The 14,637-nt window shown below is 33.7% G+C and overlaps 1 protein-coding gene across 3 annotated transcripts in view; it reads left to right on the forward strand.

Annotated features, from left to right (window-relative positions):
• LOC143239497 (homeobox protein ceh-19-like) overlaps positions 1 to 14,637 on the forward strand; it is a 42,737-nt gene that overhangs the window by 12,360 nt on the left and 15,740 nt on the right. The window contains exons 2-3 of one of the 3 annotated variants that reach the window (XM_076480630.1): positions 4,301 to 4,467; positions 7,629 to 8,178. In XM_076480630.1, the coding sequence (XP_076336745.1) occupies positions 4,301 to 4,467; positions 7,629 to 7,739 (278 nt within the window). In that variant the 3' untranslated portion in view covers positions 7,740 to 8,178. The other 2 variants (XM_076480621.1, XM_076480637.1) reach the window with 2 other exon arrangements.

A 14,637-nucleotide genomic window follows, 5' to 3' on the forward strand; every position in this document is an offset into this window, starting at 1 on the left:
CGTCAGTTTATAGTGAGAGCATATTTTTATATACTGCAAGTACCATTTATAGTGAGAGCATATTTTTATATACTGTAAGTACCATTTATAGTGACAGCATATTTTTATCTACTGCAATCACCATTTAATAGTGAGAGCATATTTTTATCTACTGCAAGTACCATTTATAGTGAGAGCATATTTTTATCTACTGTAAGTACCATTTATAATGAGAGCCTATTTTTATCGATTGTAAGTACCATTTATAGTGAGAGTATATTTTTATCTGCTGTAAGTACCATTTATAGTGAGAGCATATTTTTATCTGCTGTAAGTACCATTTATAGTGAGAGCATATTTTTATCTACTGCAATCGCCATTTTATAGTGAGAACATATTTTTATCTGCTGTAAGTACCATTTATAGTGAGAACATATTTTTATCTACTGTAAGTACCATTTATATTGAGAACATATTTTTATTCATTCCGGTGAAATTAAATTTTGTTTGCTGTCCCATATTTCACCGTGTCGCTTTAGGAGAAGCTGATCTTTACTGTAATAAAATCGTCATTTTATCCCAAATTAGTTAAAACTCACTTCACGCGAAATATCGATAATAAAGTAGATATCCTTTCTTTTGTTTTTGTTTTTTGAATTCCGCACAAAGCTCCTCGAGGGCTATCTGTGTTAGCCGTCCCTTATTTAACAGTGTAAGACTAGAGGGAAGGCAGCTAGTCATCATCACCCTCCGCTAACTCTTGGGCTACTCTTTTACCAACGAACAGTGGTATTGACAGTCACATTATAACGCCCCCACGGCTGAAAGGGCGAGCATGTTTGGTGCGACCGGGATTCGAACCCGCAACCTAAAGACTACGAGTCGAGTGCCTTACCCCAGCTGGCCATGGCGTGCGGGTTTATCTTTTACAGCAGCTGGTAAGATAAAATAATATAATACGTGTGCCCCTCGAAAAACTTCAATTATTATTCTGAGTAATCAAGGCCAGCATTTATGTGTAATAGTTATAACTTCTATTTTAAGTGAAAGTTACATACAGTCTTTATTTCTTTATAATTCTATGGTTAATATATCTCACAGCACACTGTTTTTCATAATGGGGCCTGGCATTAAGGTATTCAAGTCGCAATCCGTGGGTTCGAATCCCCATCACCGAACATGCTTTCATCCGTGGGAGCATACAACACTGCTGTCAATCTCAACTTTCCTTGTTAAAAGAGTGTGTGTGTTTTCTTTTGCAAAGCCACATCAGACTCTGCTGAGTCCATCGAGAGGAATCGAACCCCTGATTTAATGTTAAAGTAGCCAGTCAAAAGATGACGATAGGTGGTGTTGACTATATAGCTGCCTTCCCTCTAGTATATTACTACTAAATTAGAGACGGATAGCGTAGATAGCTTGTGTGTATTTTCTTATAGCAAAGCCACGTCGGGGTATCTGCTGAGTCTGTCGAGGAAAATCGAACACTTCATTTTAGCATGGTGTAGATAGCCCGCGAATAGCTTTTCGCAAAATTCAAACTAAACCAAAGTTTTATTATGTTGCACCATATTCACATGACCAAAAAACGATCCAATAAAACTGTATTATGTTGATTCGAAGAATAACCTTTTCAATTTCAAATTTTAATTTAAATATATATATATATTGTTGAAATATTTCACAGTTAATAAGTCTTGAATTATCGCTAAAAAGCTGATTAAAAATTCAAGATGTTATATAATTTTTATATTTCTTTATGTAAAATAAATGTAGTCACATGTATATGGGTTAACAACAAACCGAACTCAATACCTTAACCAATTTGATTTGAAATAAATATTTACAGTGATATAAATCCAGTTTATAAGTTAAACAATATTTAGACAGACGTATTCACTATTCAATGCATGCGAACGGTATTTTGTTAATTACATTATATTGGTCTTCATTCCTTATATTTAGCAATTTTGAATACTTTATCCAGTGCCAATCATGGGTACCTTAACTCATATTGGTAGAAATTGAGAACCAGTTTCAAAATTCCGAAGAACCATAACTAAGGTTGATATAAACTGAAAAACAGTTTAAAAATTCTGACAAACCATAGCTAAGATTGATATAAACTGAGAAACAGTTTTAAAATTCGTATAAACCATGACTAAGATAAAATAAAATCTCAACCAGTTTTAAAATTCTGATAAACCATGACTAAGATAAAATAAAATCTCAACCAGTTTTAAAATTCTGATAAACCATAACTAAGATAAAATAAAATCTCAACCAGTTTTAAAATTATGATAAACCATACCTAAGATAAAATAAAATCTCAACCAGTTTCAAAATTCTGATAAACCATAACTAAAATAAAATAAAATCTCAACCAGTTTTAAAATTTTGATAAACTATAACTAAGATAAAATAAAATCTCAACCAGTTTTAAAATTCTGATAAACCATAACTAAGATAAAATAAAATCTCAACCAGTTATAAAATTTTGATAAACCATAACTAAGATAAAATAAAATCTCAACCAGTTTTAAAATTCTGATAAACTATAACTAAGATAAAATAAAATCTCAACCAGTTTTAAAATTCTGATAAACCATAACTAAGATAAAATAAAATCTCAAACAGTTTTAAAATCCTGACAAACCATATCTAAGGTTGATATAAACTGAAAACAGGCAAAAAATATTTTAACGGTTGCAGTCTAATATGTTAACGTAATTCTGTAAAAAACAAACTTTAAATGATAATTTTTATTTGTCTCTAATTGAGCACAAAGCTATACAATGGTCTATCTGTGCTGTGCCAACTATGAGTATCGAAACCAGTATTTAGCGTTAGAAGTCCTGCTGAATCAATAGGGAACGAAAACGTAAATTGAGATTGAACGAGATAAACAGTCGCGACACAGCTAACTGACTGGATAAATATTTTGTTGTTAAGCAACTGAATTTTTATAACTCAGAAACGCTTATTAAATCTTTATTCGTTTCTTGCTGCACTCAGAGTTATGTATTTCTACACTTTAGTAGCATATTCTGACATATGTGTATGTTTTAACTTTTTTATATTACTTCCCGTTTGGTCGTGTTCTCGCTATCTTTCTACGGTATTCGACTAAGAATAAACAAGTTTCAGTTCCATCCAGACTCTTTAGAACTTGATCAGTGTGTCTTCTGTAACAGTTTTATCGAAGTTGTTGATTGGATACAGATGGTACGTGGCGTTACATGACTGTTCTCATTGATTTAGCTTCCTTTGGGATCACTTCACGTCTCATTGACAACCTCAGCCATGTTAGATCACATTTCAACGTTTGAGTCCAGCAGCCGTTACACAGGGTTAACTAGTTGATACGGTGATGCGTTTGAAAGGTGTTAAACGATTGTGCAACGTTGTATGTGTTGCTCGAACGTCTCGAGGCCGGGAGCTGAATGTCTGCTTTCTTTTTTAATATTAAAACATTGTTACAAAAATATCTAAAGTAGAATATAAGGTTAATAAACGTAAATGAAAAAACAGGTTGAAAATAAATTATTATTTTTAGTTCAAGAAACAACCAGTACAGTCTAAAAGTTATTTGTTGAAATGGGTTTAATCTGACGTTGAATGGTGATTTTCAAGTTTAAAAGTTACCTAATGTAAATGTACCGATAATGTATTATTTAATCTACAATCTGTGAAGCGTTGTATTACTTTATTTATATAAACATTAATTAATTAATTATGAAATGCTATGATTCCCACTCTTAAACGTTTCGAACGGTCGTTTCTTTTGTGACCATCAGTAGACACAAAAACTTATTGTGTTATGTCAGAATATTTAAAAACCCTAAACTAACCAAAGACCTTTTAGGAATCCTAAACTAACTTTAAAAACTTTCAAAAACCTTAAACTAACCTAAAAAATTAAAACTTTAAACTAACCCAAAGAAACCTTTTGAAAACCCTAAACTAACTTATAAAAACTTTGGAACACCTTACACTAATCTAAATACACTAAACTAGCCTAGAACCTTTAACAAACCAAGTAATAAACATTAAAAAGTTTGTAAAAACATAAATTGACCTACAAATCTTTTGAAACCCTGAAAATTTGTTAAATATTCTAAAAACCCTAATTTAACCTAAAATTATCATTTTAATATGTTAACTAAATATTACTGAGTAAGTCAAGGCTGAAGTACTTGGAAATAAAAACTTAAAAAAATTTAAAATGATTGAAATAAACTCTAAAAGCTTTTATTAATTTTTGATGATATTAAACTCGTAGAATCTATATCTATGCACACAAATATATATATAATTTCAGAAACTATCGGTAGGTGTCACCCCTCAGAAGAAAGAAAAAAGAGACAAAGAACAGCATTCACTTCGACTCAGATCAAAACATTGGAATCCGAGTTTGAACGAAACAGGTATCTTTCTGTTTCAAAGAGAATGCAGCTTTCCAAAACATTAAAACTTACAGAAACTCAGGTAGGTCTCATAACTTGTTTTAAGACTTAAAAGGAGAAATACACTAACATGTTGTTTATGTGAAACAAAATAATACAATTCTGATGTATTACGAATCTTTAGGGATTGTGTTATAACAGGTGTTCATTTTTAACTCTGAGGAAGATATAAAATAACAACAACAGATAAAAAAACGCTGTGTTGTTGATATGCAGACCACATCAAACCAAGAGTTAACACAGTGTCGACTAAATTACTTGTATATCTTGTGGGAAATAATATAAAACATAATTAGTTTAGTCAACACTGTGTTAACTCTTGGTTTGATGTGGTCTGCATATCAACAACACAGCGTTTTTTTATCTGTTGTTGTTATTTTATATCTTCCTCAGAGTTAAAAATGAACACCTATTATAACACAATCTCTATTGGTAAAGATTCGTAACACATCAGAATTGTATTATTTTGTTAACACAGTGTTGACAATTAATTGTATATCAGTGTTGACTAAATTAATTGTATATACACTTGCGAAATAATATGAAAATACAAATACATTAGCGATTTCAAACTGAGAAATGTATGTTATATTAAACATCTAAATATGAGAAATGTATGTTATATTAAACATCTAAATATGAGAAATGTATGTTATATTAAACATCTAAACATGCCATATGAATGATGAAACAAATTATATCGACATCATGAACGATTTATTAGAACAACAAACAATTTTCTCAGAGACCTGTAGAAAGATGTGTAATTCTGCAACACCCCTATCAGAACACAACTTACCAAAGCATGTATAATGATAAAATATAACATCAAATTATTATGAAGTCGTGCGATTTAACCCGAACTTGTCACTGAAAGACGCTGCAACTCAGTTACAAACAGTTGGTTTAAGGTCGTGATTAGCAATTTTTGAGCTCATTTCTTAATACCAGTTCTCAACTGAATTACAATCTGGAAACTTTGCTGGCCATGACAGTCTTATAACACTCTTCTGATCGTGATAATCTTGTACAATATTTGCACTATAGGAATTATCATTGTCATCCTGGAACACAAAGCTATTGCCAAACTTGCTCTAGCATGTGGCGGAAATATTGTCTCCATGTGATGCCTGGAGGATCTAAAGAGCAGTTTTTAATCATGATGAATAGCTGTCCAAACATGTACCGCGCCACCTTCTTTGTATTTCTTGTAGAAAACAGTCTTCTGTCATCTATTCTTCAGGCAAACAACGAATACAAATCCTACCATCAACTTTAACAAGCGAAACATGACTCATCTGAAAAGATTACATGTCGTCAATGTCCTAACTGTAAATTGACGTGCTGTCTTGCCCAAGTAACAAGGAGACAGCAGTGGGTTATGGATGATATCGGGTTCCAGATAGCTTTTCTTGCAAAATAACCTGAGTATGTTCATTCAATTTATTTCACAAGGTGTTGCAAGACTTCTTTCAACATTGACATGTTAACCTGATCAAAACATAGTCATCTCGGGTAGTAATATTTCGGTCGGCGTCTACCAGTAGATTTTCATGAAACAAAGTTTCTTGTAATCCGATGATGTTTCACGATTCACTACACTATGAATATCCTACTCTTCTGGCAATGTTCGTTTGCTACAAACATTCTCTGGACAGTTGAACATTTAACGCCCTATAACTTCTTGCACGTGATGAGACACGACTCTACAAAAAGTAGATAAAATTTCTGAACAAAGCATTGTTTTCTTTCGAACAAGATTATACCAAAAGCACATCCTTTTGTACTAAATACGTGTAAACATATGATTTGGGGAACAAATGCTCATATTAACACAAACAAAAATAACTCGTACACGCTTGTCCAACCGTACGCTACTTCTCTGTTATAACTCGAACATTTGCTGAGTTACTACACCATGTACTCCACTGGCACATACGTATGCCTGTTGACTTACAATTCTAGAAACTGGCTTTCGATACCCGTGATGGGCAGAACAAGGGCAACCCATTGGGCTTAAATTCAAACAATATGGTTCCCTTACATGATTCCCTTGCTAGTACAGCGATATGTCTTCGGATTTACTACGCTAAAATCAGGGGTTCGATTCCCCTCAGTGGGCTCAGCAGATAGCCCGATGTGGCTTTGCTAAAATAGAAAACACACACAAAACTCATACATGTAAACAATAACATCAATATATTACAGTATGCCAATATTTTGTCCAAGACCGTCCTTAGAAGTGAATTTTAAAAGTATAAAAGTTTTATTTACCTTAGTCGTGACTTCAATAACTAAAAAAATTAAAAGCCATTAGCCTAGACTGTGTACCCTATATTAAAGTCTACATTTCTATTGCTAGAGTTTAAATAAATTAACACCAGTCAATAAACTTGTTTTTTACAAAGAGTATAGTGTACGGTTATTCTCCGAAGAGGAAAGTATCATATGACTTACGTATCACCATTACACCCTTTCTGAATGTTGTCACGTTAGCTACCACACGTGCAATGTTTTGGACCCCTCAGATACTCAACGGGAACAAATGATGTTCACTTCGGGTCTGAATCGGTGGGAGAGAGTTTATGAAACATACAATTGGACAAAAATGGATTCATTAAGATGGAATTATGGATCTTTGTTTTCTAATGAGCCACAAAAGGAAATCAGGAAAGTTTTTATAAAACAAAGAGATCGCTGCAAATATTAAAAAAAAAATAAGAGTAGATAACCTTTAGATTCTATAAAGTACAACTCGTTCAAATACAGGATAGGTTTAAAAATTCCAATTAGAAATAACAGGTTTAACTGGTATGTTTTATAAAGTTCAGTTTGTTTGAAGCATAGGACGGGTTTTATAATTATTTATAAAAATAACAGACATAAGTGATTGGCTCTATAAAGTACAACTCTTTCTAAATATAGGACGGGTTTCAAAATCGTTTTTAGAAACAACAGGAGTAAATTGTGTGTGCTCTAAAATAGAGCAGGTTTCATAATCTCTTTTAGAAAGAAGAGATAAAATGTTCTAAATGTGATCAAATCTTTTTCTATATCACGAATGTATTAAAAAAACGTTATTTCTTTTACATTTAATTACACTATAAGGATTCAAACAATTACGCCATACATGATACCCACTGAAACCTTGGGGTTTTTATACCATTCTGTTATCTCTTCTAGATCTCGTTGAGCCCGGCATGGCCAGGTGGGTCAAGGCGTTCGACTCGTAATCCGAGAGTCGCGGGTTCGAATCACCCCTCGCACCAAACATGCTACTTTGATATTTGTTAAGTGTTGGAGCTCGTCCGACTTGACCAAGTGATTAAGGCACTCGACTTGTAATCTGAGGGTCCCGGGTTCGAAACCCCGTAACACTAAACATTCTAGCCCTTTCAGCCGTGGGGACGTTATAATGGTACGTTCAATCCCACTGTTCATTGGTAAAAGAGTAGCCCAAGACTTGGCTGTGGGTGGTGATGACTAGTTACCTTCTCTCTACTTTACACTGCTAAATTAGGGACGGCTAGTGCAGATAGCCCTCGAGTAGCTTTGCGCGAAATTCCGACAAACAAACAATATTTCGATGAAGGATAACGACTATTTACGTTTGAAGAATATACAAATAACGTGGACTCAATTTGTAGTTGTTCTGTGCTCTGTATTCCAAAGTTTTAAACTAGATATACCGTGTTATATATTGGCTTTGGAAATCATTCGACTGAAACCAACATTGTCATTTTCAGATTAAAATTTGGTTCCAGAACAGAAGAACAAAGTGGAAACGGATGTACACAAATGACCTGGAAGTTTTAGCCAAGCACTACTATCAATCCTTAGGAATGTTTACAACACGTCCTATGTTTATTGGAGACCGACTCTGGCTGTTCAGTTGTTTGCCAGAACACCCAAACCCCTGACGTATTTCGTTCCTCACGCCGAAACGCCACGGTTCCACAGAACTAAGGTCTGTTAGATAAAATTTTCAGAACCTATATATTAATTAATTAAAGCAGATAGTCCCGATGGTCGACATATACACAACGCTACCTTACGGTAGAAAACAGAAACGTTCACCATTTGATTAAATGGCAGAAATAACATGGTCATGTTATGTTCGATTTTTTATTTCTTTACTCACAAGTGAATCTGACTTCGAGTTTCTTTCTCGAACGACTGTGAGGAAATTCTATAGCAACGAAAAATAGTTCTATGATTACTTTACTCGGATTTTTAACCATATAAAAATATAGTTCGGTTTGCAAGTGACTGTAAATGTTTTAAAAAAGCTTAATAAATTGGTACTAGATAATTCAGTACAAACGTATGAATTAATTAGCTACAGTAATAATGTCGTTTCTATCAGTGGATTACATGACTGGCGTCGTAAAATAACATGAAATTCAAGTCGTGACAACAAAAAGTAGAAACAAATAGTTTCTTACAGATTTTTCTATTAATTATTAAGTTACTAAAAAGATAGACATAAAGATAATTTCGTGATACCAACAGTGGGTCTATATCCTTATGTTTATTAGTCACTTTGTCATTAATGTTTAAAATAAGTCACGTACAAACCATTAAAGTAATCTCTATTAGTCACTTTGTCATTAATGTTCAAAATGAGTCATGTACAAACCAATAAAGTAATCTCTATTAGTCACTTTGTCATTAATGTTCAAAATGAGTCATGTACAAACCAATAAAGTATATCTTTATTAGTCACTTTTTCATTAATGTTCAAGATGAGTCACGTACAAACCATTAAAGTATATCTTTATTAGTCAGTTCGTCATTAATGTTCAAGATGAGTCACGTACAAACCATTAAAGTATATCTCTATTAGTCACTTTGTCATTAATGTTCAAGATGAGTCACGTACAAACCAGTAAAGTATATCTTTATCAGTCACTTCGTCATTAATGTTCAAAATGAGTCATGTACAAACCAATAAAGTAATCTCTATTAGTCACTTTGTCATTAATGTTCAAAATGAGTCATGTACAAACCAATAAAGTATATCTTTATTAGTCACTTTGTCATTAATGTTCAAGATGAGTCACGTACAAACCATTAAAGTATATCTTTATTAGTCAGTTCGTCATTAATGTTCAAGATGAGTCACGTACAAACCATTAAAGTATATCTCTATTAGTCACTTTATCATTAATGTTCAAGATGAGTCACGTACAAACCAGTAAAGTATATCTTTATCAGTCACTTCGTCATTAATGTTCAAGATGAGACAAGTACAAACCAGTAAAGTATATCTTTATCAGTCACTTCGTCATTAATGTTATAATGAGCCACGTACAAACCAGTAAAGTATATCTTTATCAGTCACTTCGTCATTAATGTTCAAGATGAATCACGTACAAACCAGTAAAATATATCTTTATCAGTCACTTTGTCATTAATGTTCAAGATGAGTCACGTACAAACCATTAAAGTATATCTTTATCAGTCACTTCGTCATTAATGTTATAATGAGTCACGTACAAACCATTAAAGTATATCTTTATCAGTCACTTCGTCATTAATGTTCAAGATGAGTCATGTACAAACCAGTAAGGTATATCTTTATCAGTCACTTCGTCATTAATGTTCAAGATGAGTCACGTACAAACCATTAAAGTATATCTCTATTAGTCACTTTGTCATTAATGTTCAAGATGAGTCACGTACAAACCAGTAAAATATATCTTTATCAGTCACTTCGTCATTAATGTTATAATGAGTCACGTACAAACCAGTAAAGTATATCTTTATCAGTCACTTCGTCATTAATGTTATAATGAGTCACGTACAAACCATTAAAGTATATCTTTATCAGTCACTTTGTCATTAATGTTCAAGATGAGTCACGTACAAACCATTAAAGTATATCTCTATTAGTCACTTTGTCATTAATGTTCAAGATGAGTCACGTACAAACCAGTAAAGTATATCTTTATCAGTCACTTCGTCATTAATGTTCAAGATGAGTCACGTACAAACCATTAAAGTATATCTCTATTAGTCACTTTGTCATTAATGTTCAAGATGAGTCACGTACAAACCAGTAAAATATATCTTTATCAGTCACTTCGTCATTAATGTTATAATGAGTCACGTACAAACCAGTAAAGTATATCTTTATCAGTCACTTCGTCATTAATGTTATAATGAGTCACGTACAAACCATTAAAGTATATCTTTATCAGTCACTTCGTCATTAATGTTCAAGATGAGTCACGTACAAACCATTAAAGTATATCTCTATTAGTCACTTTGTCATTAATGTTCAAGATGAGTCACGTACAAACCAGTAAAGTATATCTTTATCAGTCACTTCGTCATTAATGTTCAAGATGAGTCAAGTACAAACCAGTAAAGTATATCTCTATTAGTCACTTTGTCATTAATGTTCAAGATGAGTCACGTACAAACCAGTAAAGTATATCTTTATCAGTCACTTCGTCATTAATGTTATAATGAGCCACGTACAAACCATTAAAGTATATCTTTATCAGTCACTTCGTCATTAATGTTATAATGAGTCACGTACAAACCAGTAAAGTATATCTTTGTCAGTCACTTCGTCATTAATGTTATAATGAGCCACGTACAAACCAGTAAAGTATATCTTTATCAGTCACTTCGTCATTAATGTTCAAGATGAGTCACGTACAAACCAGTAAAGTAATATTACATTACATATTTCCTAAATTTCTATCTTAATTAAAATCTCAATAGAAATTTATAGACATGAAAGACGTTGCTTCCTTGTTTCGTCATGACCAGAAACCCACTCTGAGTAAAATTTTAACTAAAGCTTCAATACCCATACCAGCCGTCTTGAGAATACGGGTTTCCTTGTTTAAGTCATTAACAAGTACATTGTTGTCTTATTTTCTTAAACCATGGACAGTTAATGATTAAACAAATTTCACTAAGTTACTGGTTCAACACTTGTTTGACAGTGCACTAGTTTCTTGAGGAATTTTGCTCTTTTTCTTTTCAATTTAAAGTAGATATAACCGGGTGCAGTAGTTGCTCCAGTTCATTAAGGGCTTGGGGCTGTTGGAGTCCCAAAAGTTTCATTGGTTAAACGATTGTTTCATAATTGCGCTCTTCTTCATTTATCATCAATATCTGGTTTGTGAAGCACGCGGAGCGATTGTTTTTTTCACATCAATCATGAGAAACTTAGAGAAACGAAAGAACTTCGCTGCGCATGTTCTCAAACGTCATTTGCAATAATTTTTTCAAACAGTGATTTATATACAAGTGAAACTAATAATTCTTGTTCTAGTGATCAAGCAATGAATAAGTTAATCTATTATCGCCGCCATGGCCTGGTAGTTAGGGGCACTTCACTCGCAATCCCAGAGTCGCGGGTTCGAATCTCCGTCACACCAAACATGCTCGCTCTTTCAGCCGTGGGGGCTTATAATGTGACGGTCAATTCCACAATTCGTTGGTAAAAGAGTAGCCCAAGAGTTGGTTGTGATGACTAGCTGCCTTCCCTCTAGTCTTACGCTACTAAATTAGGGACGGCTAGCGCAGATAGCCCTCGTGTAGCTTTGCGCGAAATTCAAAACAAACCAAACCATTATCGTCTTATTTCTAAAATAACCGATTAACAAATACCACACATACATATTTATATATATTCAACTGCTTGTGTCTTCTCAACATTAATATCACCTATTACTTCTGATGAAAAAAATAATAAAACTTTGACCTTATCTTATTTAATTTGCTGTTAAAAAAACACCCTAGAATAAAGTATTTTAGTACGCATTTAATGAAAGGTGATGGATGAATATACACAGGAATAACGTAGTATTCATACGCTGTTTCTATTCATCGGTAGTTAGGTCATTTGGGTGGAGCTTTAAGGGTCAGGTACAATCCCAACCTCTTCCTCCTGCAAGATATTTGGTTTGGTTGGTTTGAATTTCGCACAAGCTACACGAGAATTATCTGCGCTAGCATTGAAAGATTAGAGGGAAGGCAGTTAGTAACCACTGCTCACCGCCAACTCTTGGGGTACTCTTTCATCAACGAATAGTGGGAATGACCATCACTTTATAACGCTCTCATGTTTGTTGGGACGGGAATTCGAGCTCTAGACTCTGAAACCGGGGCTCGAGAGGCCTAACTAACTGGCCATACCAGGGCTCTCAAAGTATTTTCAACAAGTATTGCAGATAAACTTTTGATTGCTGTAAATTTTATCAGCTCAAGGCTTCTAGTATATGGTGTCTGATAATGAATATACCAAAAATAAAGTTGAATAGCTACATTGTTATTTGAGATAACAACAAAAATTGAATATAAATACGGGTAGTAGATTTATAAGTTTTAGTTGTGATAATTAATGGACTTCTACATGTCTGCTATCGTTCGCTATAAATAATATATTTCTGCGTTTTAATTTTCTAACACAGCAGAAGGAATGGACAAGATAGCATCACGAATCCAATGTTTAGGATCCTCAAGGCCTTTTGTTGTTTTATGGTAAACTTTTGTTTTTCAAAATCCCCATAGATGAAAATCTAAAGGAGTTAAATCGAGCGAACGAGCAGGTCATTTCATAGATCCTCCTTTACCAACCCAACACTCTGGAAAACTTTGGTCTAAAAACACTGATAATTCGAGTAAAGTGGGGTGGTGCTCCATCCTGTTGAAAGACAGCTCTTTATAACAAACCAGGAGTTTCTCGGAGCTGGGGAATAAGAACTCTTGTAACGTGTGTGACGAATTTCCAGTAACAGTTTGTTCGTCAGAGAAACAAGAACAAAACCAAACTTACAAGTCTACTATTTGAATTGATATTAAACTACTATCGTTATATCAAACAGCAATAAAGTTATTTAACTTTATATTTGGTATGTTTATTTTACGAAATGCTTTCTAAGAAATGAAAATCCAGAGACGGATTGAATGGGTAATGAAAAAAAACGTTTCGAAACCTTTTTCTAAAATGCGAGTTTCTCGTCAACAAATTTTAAAGAGTGATTTGTGACAAACCAAATACTGCTCTAAGGCATTACTGTGACAAACCAAATACTGCTCTAAGGCATTACTGTGACAAACCAAATACTGCTCTAAGGCATTACTGTGACAAACCAAACACTGCTCTAAGGCATTACTGTGACAAATCAAATACTGCTCTAAGGCATTACTGTGACAAACCAAATACTGCTCTAAGGCATTACTGTGACAAACCAAATACTGCTTTAAGGCATTACTGTGACAAACCAAATACTGCTCTAAGGCATTACTGTGACAAACCAAACACTGCTCTAAGGCATTACTGTGACAAACCAAATACTGCTCTAAGGCATTACTGTGACAAACCAAACACTGCTCTAAGGCATTACTGTGACAAACCAAACACTGCTCTAAGGCATTACTGTGACAAACCAAACACTGCTCTAAAGCATTACTGTGACAAACCAAATACTGCTCTAAAGCATTACTGTGACAAACCAAACACTGCTCTAAGGCATTACTGTGACAAACCAAACACTGCTCTAAGGCATTACTGTGACAAACCAAACACTGCTCTAAAGCATTACTGTGACAAACCAAATACTGCTCTAAAGCATTACTGTGACAAACCAAACACTGCTCTAAGGCATTACTGTGACAAACCAAACACTGCTCTAAGGCATTACTCCTACACACATATTATTTTATTGGACATCCGTATCTTACCAGTTAAAAGGAATATGAGAAACACAAACAAAGTAACATTGAATAATTTGTTTTTTTAGATATCGAATGACGTTTGATTGAAGATCTTAATTAAAATATAATTAAACTGTATCACAATTATGCTCACTTTCTATGTTTTCCAGCCTTCTTATCAATCTCAAGATTTGACTTTTCTGGACTTTTAAGCTACGATAATAAAATAATAAGGCTCATGTTACAGTTACTTAGAGAACAAACCAAACAGATCCATCTGGTATGGAATAAGATAATCATGGTTCCCCGTTGGTACCGCGGTAAGTCTACGGATTTACAACGTTAAAATCAGGGGTTAAATTCCTCTCGGTGGACTCAGCAGATAGCTTGGTGTGGCTTTGCTAAAGAAACCAAACACATAAATAATCATATTATCAAAGTATTGAGTTGTTTGTTTGAAGTTAAGGTTGAAGGAAAACAATGAGATATCTGTTTTCTGCACACTACATGT

The sequence above is a fragment of the Tachypleus tridentatus genome, chromosome 2, assembly GCF_004210375.1.
Source record: "Tachypleus tridentatus isolate NWPU-2018 chromosome 2, ASM421037v1, whole genome shotgun sequence".
Classification (NCBI taxonomy): Eukaryota; Metazoa; Arthropoda; class Merostomata; order Xiphosura; family Limulidae; genus Tachypleus; species Tachypleus tridentatus.